Source organism: Thalassophryne amazonica, chromosome 9 (genome assembly GCF_902500255.1).
Source record: "Thalassophryne amazonica chromosome 9, fThaAma1.1, whole genome shotgun sequence".
NCBI lineage: Eukaryota > Metazoa > Chordata > Actinopteri > Batrachoidiformes > Batrachoididae > Thalassophryne > Thalassophryne amazonica.
In genome coordinates, this window is record NC_047111.1 from 117,962,386 (window position 1) to 117,972,974 (window position 10,589).

At 42.6% G+C, this 10,589-nt stretch overlaps 1 protein-coding gene across 1 annotated transcript in view; it reads left to right on the plus strand.

Annotated features, from left to right (window-relative positions):
- The first annotated feature begins 2,307 nt into the window (after positions 1 to 2,307).
- The window catches only part of si:dkey-250d21.1, a 121,339-nt gene continuing 113,057 nt past the window's right edge, over positions 2,308 to 10,589 (plus strand). The window contains exon 1 of the mRNA XM_034179123.1: positions 2,308 to 2,401. Coding sequence (XP_034035014.1) covers positions 2,308 to 2,401 — 94 coding nt within the window. The remainder of the gene's footprint in view (positions 2,402 to 10,589) is intronic.

A 10,589-nucleotide genomic window follows, 5' to 3' on the forward strand; every position in this document is an offset into this window, starting at 1 on the left:
GTTTACTTATTAAAGACTTGCAGTCCAATCAGATCTATAAGATTGCCGTCCTGCTTTTTGGGTGTGAGTGGCTGCTCTCAGCTCACATTATTGATCATTCTGCTCTGTAAGGCGCAGCGGTGAACCGGCATCCATAAGCTCATGGAACTGAAGTCTGTCCCGCCACACATTTTCTGCTTCTCAAGGCTGGATCACTGTGGCAGCAGATGCCCCCTGTGGGTTCCAGGTTTGTTCAACACAACTGTGAAGTTTATACCCTCAGGTCACGAGAGGGTTTGACCATGAGTTGGGTAGATATTCAGAAGCTTGGTAAACATCTGGGCCGGTTTCATAAGCAGTCTAATTCTTTAGTCTACTAAACTTACTTCGATGACTACAGTTAGTCGTCCAACATTATCCGTCTAATCACCGTTTCACCGTTTGGCTAAACTTGTAGATTAGCAGTTTTACGTTAGTCAATGATTTTCATGGGCGTAACGACATTGTGAGTGCAGTTGCAAAGAAACTCCTCCAATGCGCGACAATTTTGTTTTCTTCTGAGTTGGCCGTTGTGATGAATTATCCAGCCTTTGTTTTAACTGGTTTTATTAACATTTACAGACACATACAAACTGCAGAATGACATGTTTAGCACTTAGTCTAGCAGTTTCACTCTTCAGTCTCTTCTTCTACACTTTCCATCAAGCTTTGTTGTGCACACAACACTGCTCAGTGTAACAGCAATGCCCGGTGTCTATAACCATGACCAAAAGCAAATGAAGCTCTCTTTTTGGATGAATACAAGCAACATAGGGGTACTCTTAAGTGTTCCCTCAAGTGGTGGTACATGATAGCCGCCATTTTTTGAGGTAAGACGCTGAAGTTTTGTTGACTAAAATAAGATTAGCCTCCTCTGTACCAGGCTCAAAACTTTAGTTGGGTAACGCGAAACCTTAGCTGACTAAAGGCTTTGTGCAACAACTAACGTCAAAAAAATTAGTCAGCTGAGTTTAGTTGACTCAACAAGATTAGACTGCTTCATGAAACCGGGCACTGGTGCGTTTAATGGCCTTTAGTAGCAGGAATAGGAAATCATTTTTCGAGACTCTGCCCTGTAGGTCTGTGTGCTGATTCATCATTCATGAAGAACTGACACCTTGGTTTTTTAAATTCAGGATGTATCTCACTGGACGTGCTGATACCTCAGCAGTAATGGGTTTCTCTGGATTGAGCACGCCACTGTTTTGTCATGACGCATTTGACAAGTGATGGCGTCAATGAACGAAAATGTTACTCGCTAACAACGCTAACTGTGGCTGATGTTCAAATGTACAAGTCAGTGCCGAAGAGTCAAGTCTGGGAAACTCTGCTGGTGCCGCGCAGTGCTGCATCCACCCTGGGTCATGGATGGCCTCAGTGTCACAACACCTGTGTGCTACATCACTCCAAGAGAAGTGCAGCACATGTCCTAAGTGTTGTAGCTCATGTTCCCTGACAATACAATGCTCCCTAAGTGACCGCTCATTTGATGCAGTTACTCCAGCGATACCCAAGGATTCTCTGAAGATGCCTGGGCCCGGTTTCATAAAGCGGACTAATCTTTTACCCAAGGATTCTCTGAAGATGCTTGGGCCCGGTTTCATAAAGCGGACTAATCTTTTAGTCTACTAAGGTTAGACTAAGGTTAGTAACCCAACGTTGGCAGTCTAATCCCCATTTCACTCGACGGCTAAACTTGTAGATTACCCATCTAATGTTAGTCAAAGATTTTCACAGGCAAAAGCGGCCTCACGACTGCCATTACCAAGAAACGCCTCCAGTGTGTGAGAATTTTGTTTATTTCTGGGTTGGTTGTCTGCTACAACCGTGGTCGAGTCGGCCGCACCAGAGGAGACGCGCTCCCGGCCTTGGCATCCGTAAACATCTCCAATGGATTATTCCAGCCCTGGAACACCCGCTCCCGCCACAAAGCTCTCCTTCCTTCCTGCTCCATCAAGTGGTGGTATGTGATAGCTGCCCTTTTTGAAGTAAGACACTGAAGTTTTGTTGACTAAAATAAGATTAGCCTCCTTTGTAGCAGGCTAAAAACTTTAGTCGACTAATGCAAAACTTTAGCTGACTAAGTGTTCTGTCCAACGACTAACGCCAAAAGATTAGTTGACTGAGTGAGTTTAGTTGACTAAACAAGACCGCTTTATGAAACCAGGCCCTAGTAACAAAGACATCCAACCTCACTTTAAGTCACTGGTTAAAAATCCAGTCTCACAACCATATACTAAAACAGAAAGCACCAGGCCCATAAAGACTTAGACCTTCATCTCTTCAAAGATGTACCACCAATCTCTTCTGTCCAGGGACCTCATGACTCTGTACGCTTTCTCAGGCGTTTCCCAATCTCAGAGAATTGTCACTGCTAAGAACGGTAAATCTACAAGTTCAGCACTTCTGCTACATACAGTTCTTTACTTCTGTTGGCAGAGTCCAGCTTGCAGACAACTGGAAACCAAGACACGCTGACACTGAGCTTTATGTGCTGTAACTGGAGCATCCATTGATTCTGCAAAGACCACAGCATTGTCCATGAAAAAAAAAGATCGGTAAACCTTTCCTCACCAATAAAGGTACCCATGATGGTAAAAGGCAGTGTTGGCATATGTGATCAGGCTAACCATGTCTGGAAAAATTTTACAGTTAGCACCATGCTAACAGTATTTAATACTTGTTGGGACCTTGGACTCGCCAGTGACTCCATGTTGTCTTGAAAAGTTACTGTAACTCTGAGGGTTAAAAGGGAAAATCATTTGATGCATTGTGCCAGATTATAGCGATGAGCTAATTAGCATCTGCAGTCCGTTGTAATTTCTCCCGGCTCTTTATGTAATTTACTGCCCCTTACAAAGAACCACATCAATATATTCCTCATTTTGAATTTATTGAAGGTCATGTTGAAAACCAGGCCTGATTCTTCACAGACAGACACCATCTTGTGAAAAGACTATAAAGATAGCTCGCACAACACTTTTATACAATGTGGGCGTTACAGTGGGTGTGGTTTAGTCTATATGTTACTGGATCTCACCGATGGGGGAGCCCTCCCTGTATCTGAAACTTGCACATGCGTGATGGAAGTGAAACTTAACTATAAACCAGATCTCAGAGACTTGCAATCAAATACCAAAGGCAAATACTTGATCACTAACACAAAATAAGGAATTAGCACAGATATTATCGAACACCCTTAATGGGTCAAAACGAGAAAGAAAAACGGTACAAAGCCATCCATATATATATATATATATATATATATATATATATACCGTATTTTCCGGACTATAAGTCGCACCGGAGTATAAGTCGCACCAGCCACTTTATCCATTATAAAGAAAAATAAACCATAAATAAGGTCCACTGGACTATAAGTCCCATGGACATACAGGTATGTTAACTTAACATGAAAAGTTCAGATGATAATATTGTGACGGCTACCGTTTTCGGATGCATATTTCACCAGTCGCAACTTGTAATCTGCAGAGTATGATTTTCTTTTTGGTGGCATTTTTTCGGGCCTTCTCCGTTGTCTTGTTAAGTTATCAGTAACGTTAAAATTTTTATTTTTCTATGGTAGTCAGAAGTCGCAGGAACAGTCACACAAGCCTTGAGTGCCCTCTCGTGAGCTGCATTTTACCTACAGATATGTTTGTATTTTGCGGACCACATTGCGAGCCGAACCATGCAGCACCTACCTGCGCAGCTCATGACCACCCAGCGGTGTCGATCCAGCTCCTTCCAAGTGCAGACGCTAATCCTCCGCCGTCGCTCAGTGCTCCCATGCAGCTCTCAGCGTCAACTCTGCTCACACTGATATCCAAGGGTTGAAGCTGTCTTGTTAGCCGTCCCGGAATAAACACCATGTTCGTCTGCTTCAAACGCTTTTCACAATCATCGACGCCAGCTCCTTCCAAGTGCACACACTAATCCTCCGCCGTCGCTCACCCAATGCTCCCACGCAGCTCTCAGCGTCAACTTAAACACTCTGCTCACACTGATATCCAAGGGTTGAAGCTGTTTTGTTCACCATGCCGGAATAACAGCAAGCACCGTGTTCGTCAGCTTCACACGCTGTGGGTGAGGTGAGGAATACGCATCCAAAGTTCTGTTCTCTGATTGGTTATCGCGACCAGCGTGAACTATGGGATGGCTGTCATACTACAGTGCCCATGATGCATTGCATTTCCTTTTCCGGTGGCCATTTTAAAACATAGATCGACTCTGTCACGTAAAATTGTTTTGTTACAGTAAATTAATTGAGATCCTACCGGTATATTTTTCATTTATAAGTCGCACCGGAGTATAGGTCGCACCCCCGGCCAAAACATGTAAAAAAGTGCGACTTATAGTCCGGAAAATACGGTATATATATATATATATAATTGTGTGTTTGAATACAACTTGGATCAGCCTTGCACCGTTATGCCCTTTTAGTGTTCCAATATAAAGGATATTCATTTATTTTTGTGGCACTTTACGTTTCCACCTGCTGCCCAACCAAGATTTATATTTGGAGCTCGCCTTGATGCACAGTGAAAATCTGAGCTTCAGTCCACATTTGCACATCTGCTTCTGTAGCTGACTAACTTTAAAATGGTTTTATGCTTTTCATCCTAATTTTTTTTATTATTATTATTAAACCATTCCGCTTTAACTTCTGACAAGTCACTGAGTAAAACCTAATGTTTCTGCTGCTGTCACTAAACTCCAGGTGATGCAGCAGTTGAAGCGCGGGCAGAGTGAGCGATCGAGTGCATTAGAAGCAGCTGAGTCTTATGATTTAAATCCTCTGTTATTTCATCTAGAGTACGGTTGGCTGCCGTCACTGTATTTTACCCCATTAGTCACGGCAATAAACTTGACGCTTTTTGAATCCGATTTTTTTTTTCCCGCCACCCTTCAGGAATTTCAACAATGCAGATGACTACTGAATCTGAGCTTTAAGACTTTGCACTTCCAGAGTCACATAAAGTGGTTTGTTGTAAGCTCCTTGTCTCGCCGTCCACACTGTGCGTCTTCCCTGCTAAGCTCCTTGTTGGGTATTTTCTCCTCCAAACATTCTTAAAACCTTTGATAAGACAAACAGAGTCAAGAAACACCAGTGAGACAGAAAGTCAAATTAATCACGCGCGGAGTGCGGCCAGGCTGTACACCAAGGCTACACTAAAGTCTGGCCTGTGCTCCCGCTCTTTTTATTAGAGATGCCCTCATTACATCATAAAACTTGTCCTAAGGGGGGGGGGGGACAACGCGAGACAAGTTTCTTCCCGTAACATAAACACATACGTCAATAAGCGCAGCTGTAAGGACAAACAGTTTCTTTCTTTTACTCTTATCGTCGGAGGTCAGCACATCTCGTTCGTCTGTTGCAGTTATCAGCTGTTGTGCATCTGCCTGGAGTGTCCTGGTCTTCAACTCAATCAATCAACTTTTTTTTTATATAGCGCCAAATCACAACAAACAGTTGCCCCAAGGCGCTTTATATTGTAAGGCAAGGCCATACAATAATTATGAAAAACCCCAACGGTCAAAACGACCCCCTGTGAGCAAGCACTTGGCAACAGTGGGAAGGAAAAACTCCCTCTTAACAGGAAGAAACCTCCAGCAGAACCAGGCTCAGGGAGGGGCAGTCTTCTGCTGAGACTGGTTGGGGCTGAGGGAAAGAACCAGGAAAAAGACATGCTGTGGAGGGGGGCAGAGATCGATCACTAATGATTAAATGCGGAGTGATGCATACAGAGCAAAAAGAGAAAGAAACAGTGCATCATGGGAACCCCCCCACAGTCTACGTCTAAAGCAGCATAACCAAGGGATAGTCCAGGGTCACCCGATCCAGCCCTAACTATAAGCCTTAGCGAAAAGGAAAGTTTTAAGCCTAATCTTAAAAGTAGAGAGGGTATCTGTCTCCCTGATCTGAATTGGGAGCTGGTTCCACAGGAGAGGAGCCTGAAAGCTGAAGGCTCTGCCTCCCATTCTACTCTTACAAACCCTAGGAACTACAAGTAAGCCTGCAGTCTGAGAGCGAAGCGCTCTATTAGGGTGATATGGTACTACGAGGTCCCTAAGATAAGATGGGACCTGATTATTCAAAACCTTATAAGTAAGAAGAAGAATTTTAAATTCTATTCTAGAATTAACAGGAAGCCAATGAAGAGAGGCCAACACGGGTGAGATATGCTCTCTCCTGCTAGTCCCCGTCAGTACTCTAGCTGCAGCATTTTGAATTAACTGAAGGCTTTTTAGGGGACTTTTAGGACAACCTGATAATAAAGAATTACAATAGTCCAGCCTAGAGGAAATAAATGCATGAATTAGTTTTTCAGCATCACTCTGAGACAAGACCTTTCTGATTTTAGAGATATTGCGTAAATGCAAAAAGGCAGTCCTACATATTTGTTTAATATGCGCTTTGAATGACATATCCTGATCAAAAATGACTCCAAGATTTCTCACAGTATTACTAGAGGTCAGGGAAATGCCATCCAGAGTAAAGATCTGGTTAGACACCATGCTTCTAAGATTTGTGGGGCCAAGTACAATAACTTCAGTTTTATCTGAGTTTAAAAGCAGGAAATTAGAGGTCATCCATGTCTTTATGTCTGTAAGACAATCCTGCAGTTTAGCTAATTGGTGTGTGTCCTCTGGCTTCATGGATAGATAAAGCTGGGTATCATCTGCGTAACAATGAAAATTTAAGCAATACCGTCTAATAATACTGCCTAAGGGAAGCATGTATAAAGTGAATAAAATTGGTCCTAGCACAGAACCTTGTGGAACTCCATAATTAACTTTAGTCTGTGAAGAAGATTCCCCATTTACATGAACAAACTGTAATCTATTAGACAAATATGATTCAAACCACCGCAGCGCAGTGCCTTTAATACCTATGACATGCTCTAATCTCTGTAATAAAATTTTATGGTCAACAGTATCAAAAGCAGCACTGAGGTCCAACAGAACAAGCACAGAGATAAGTCCACTGTCCGAAGCCATAAGAAGATCATTTGTAACCTTCACTAATGCTGTTTCTGTACTATGATGAATTCTAAAACCTGACTGAACCTCTTCAAATAGACCATTCCTCTGCAGGTGATCAGTTAGCTGTTTTACAACTACCCTCTCAAGAATCTTTGAGAGAAAAGGAAGGTTGTAGATTGGCCTATAATTAGCTAAAATAGCTGGGTCAAGTGATGGCTTTTTAAGTAATGGTTTAATTACTGCCACCTTAAAAGCCTGTGGTACATAGCCAACTAACAAAGATAAGTTGATCATATTTAAGATTGAAGCATTAAATAATGGTAGGACTTCCTTAAGCAGCCTGGCAGGAATGGGGTCTAATAAACATGTTGATGGTTTGGATGAAGTAACTAATGAAAATAACTCAGACAGAACAATCGGAGAGAAAGAGTCTAACCAAATACCGGCATCACTGAAAGCAGCCAAAGATAACGATACATCTTTGGGATGGTTATGAGTAATTTTTTCTCTAATAGTCAAAATTTTGTTAGCAAAGAAAGTCATGAAGTCATTACTAGTTAAAGTTAATGGAATACTCAGCTCAATAGAGCTCTGACTCTTTGTCAGCCTGGCTACAGTGCTGAAAAGAAACCTGAGGTTGTTCTTATTTTCTTCAATTAGTGATGAGTAGAAAGATGTCCTAGCTTTACGGAGGGCTTTTTTATAGAGCAACAAACTCTTTTTCCAGGCTAAGTGAAGATCTTCTAAATTAGTGAGACGCCATTTCCTCTCCAACTTACGGGTTATCTGCTTTAAGCTACGAGTTTGTGAGTTATACCACGGAGTCAGACACTTCTGATTTAAAGCTCTCTTTTTCAGAGGAGCTACAGCATCCAAAGTTGTCTTCAATGAGGATGTAAAACTATTGACGAGATACTCTAACTCTCTTACAGAGTTTAGGTAGCTACTCGGCTCTGTGTTGGTATATGACAATAGAGAACATAAAGAAGGAATCATATCCTTAAACCTAGTTACAGCGCTTTCTGAAAGACTTCTAGTGTAATGAAACTTATTCCCCACTGCAGGGTAGTCCATCAGGGTAAATGTAAATGTTATTAAAAAATGATCAGACAGAAGGGAGTTTTCAGGGAATACTGTTAAGTCTTCTATTTCCATACCATAAGTCAAAACAAGATCTAAGATATGATTAAAGTGGTGGGTGGACTCATTTACATTTTGAGCAAAGCCATGGAAGATTGCTGCTAATCCTCCGCCCCGGCCCGTGCTACGAGCATTCTGACAGTTAGTGTGACTCGGGGGTGTTGACTCATTTAAACTAACATATTCATCCTGCTGTAACCAGGTTTCTGTTAGGCAGAATAAATCAATATGTTGATCAATTATTATATCATTTACCAACAGGGACTTAGAAGAGAGAGACCTAATGTTTAATAGACCACATTTAACTGTTTTAGTCTGTGGTGCAGTTGAAGGTGCTATATTATTTTTTCTTTTGAATTTTTTTGCTTAAATAGATTTTTGCTGGTTATTGGTGATCTGGAAGCAGGCACCGTCTCTACGGGGATGGGGCAACGAGGGGATGGCAGGGGGAGAGAAGCTGCAGAAAGGTGTATAAGACCACAGCTCTGCCTCCTGGTCCCAACGCTAGACAGTCACAGTTTGGAGGATCCAAGAAAATTGGCCAGATTTCTAGAAATGAGAGCTGCTCCATCTAAAGTGGGATGGATGCCGTCTCTCCTAACAAGACCAGGTTTTCCCCAGAACCTTTGCCAATTATCAATGAAGCCCACCTCATTTTTTGGACACCACTCAGACAGCCAGCAATTCAAGGAGAACATGCGGCTAAACATGTCACTCCCGGTCTGATTGGGGAGGGGCCCAGAGAAAACTACAGAGTCCGACATTGTTTTTGCAAAGTTACACACCGATTTAATGTTAATTTTAGTGACCTCCGATTGGCGTAACCGAGTGTCATTACTGCCGACGTGAATTACAATCTTACCAAATTTACGCTTAGCCTTAGCCAGCAATTTCAAATTTCCTTCAATGTCGCCTGCTCTGGCCCCCGGAAGACAATTGACAATGGTTGCTGGTGTCGCTAACTTCACATTTCTCAAAACAGAGTCGCCAATAACCAGAGTTTGATCCTCGGCGAGTGTATCGTCGAGTGGGGAAAAACGGTTAGAGATGTGAACGGGTTGACGGTGTACACGGGGCTTCTGTTTAGGGCTACGCTTCCTCCTCAAGCTACGAATAAGCTGCACTTATTACAAGTACCGTTACTGCTAAAGGAGGCCGAGGAATAACTAAACATTTCACAACCAGAGCAGAAAAGTACGGGAGAGACAGGAGAAGCCGCCATGCTAAATCGGCTAAAAGCTAGTAGCTACGCAACCTAGTGGATTCCTAAAAACACGCAAAGTGAATAATGTGTAAATAATTTAGAGGTGATTCAGCAGAAGGAGTGCTTTAGTTAAGGCACCAGACAGGCCATGAAGCAGCACAAGTAACGCACGGCAACAGCGAACGCACGACAACGGTGCCAAAAAATAAAATAAAAATCCACTGAACAGGCAGCGGAGCAGCACAGGTAACGCACGACAACGGTGCTAAAATAAAATAAAAATCCACTAGACAGACTGTGGAGCAGCACAGGTAACGCACGACAACGGTGGTAAAAAATAAAATAAAAATCCACTAGACAGACTGTGGAGCAGCACAGGTAACGCACGACAACGGTGGTAAAAAATAAAATAAAAATCCACTAGACTGTGGAGCAGCACAGGTAACACACGACAACAGTGGTAAAAAATAAAATAAAAATCCACTAGACAGACTGTGGAGCAGCACAGGTAACGCACGACAACGGTGGTAAAAAATAAAATAAAAATCCACTAGACAGACTGTGGAGCAGCACAGGTAACACACGACAACAGTGGTAAAAAATAAAATAAAAATCCACTGAACAGGCAGCGGAGCAGCACAGGTAACGCACGACAACGGTGCTAAAATAAAATAAAAATCCACTGGACAGGCTGTGGAGCAGCACAGGCAACGCACGACAACGGTGGTAAAAAATAAAATAAAAATCCACTGGACAGGCTGTGGAGCAGCACAGGCAACGCACGACAACGGTGGTAAAAAATAAAATAAAAATCCACTGGACAGGCTGTGGAGCAGCACAGGTAACGCACGACAACAGTGGTAAAAAATAAAATAAAAATCCACTGGACAGGCTGTGGAGCAGCACAGGCAACGCACGACAACGGTGGTAAAAAATAAAATAAAAATCCACTGAACAGGCTGTGGAGCAGCACAGGTAACACACGACAACAGTGGTAAAAAATAAAATAAAAATCCACTAGACAGACTGTGGAGCAGCACAGGTAACGCACGACAACGGTGGTAAAAAATAAAATAAAAATCCACTAGACAGACTGTGGAGCAGCACAGGTAACGCACGACAACGGTGGTAAAAAATAAAATAAAAATCCACTAGACAGACTGTGGAGCAGCACAGGTAACGCACGACAACAGTGGTAAAAAATAAAATAAAAATCCACTAGACAGGCTGCGGAGCAGCA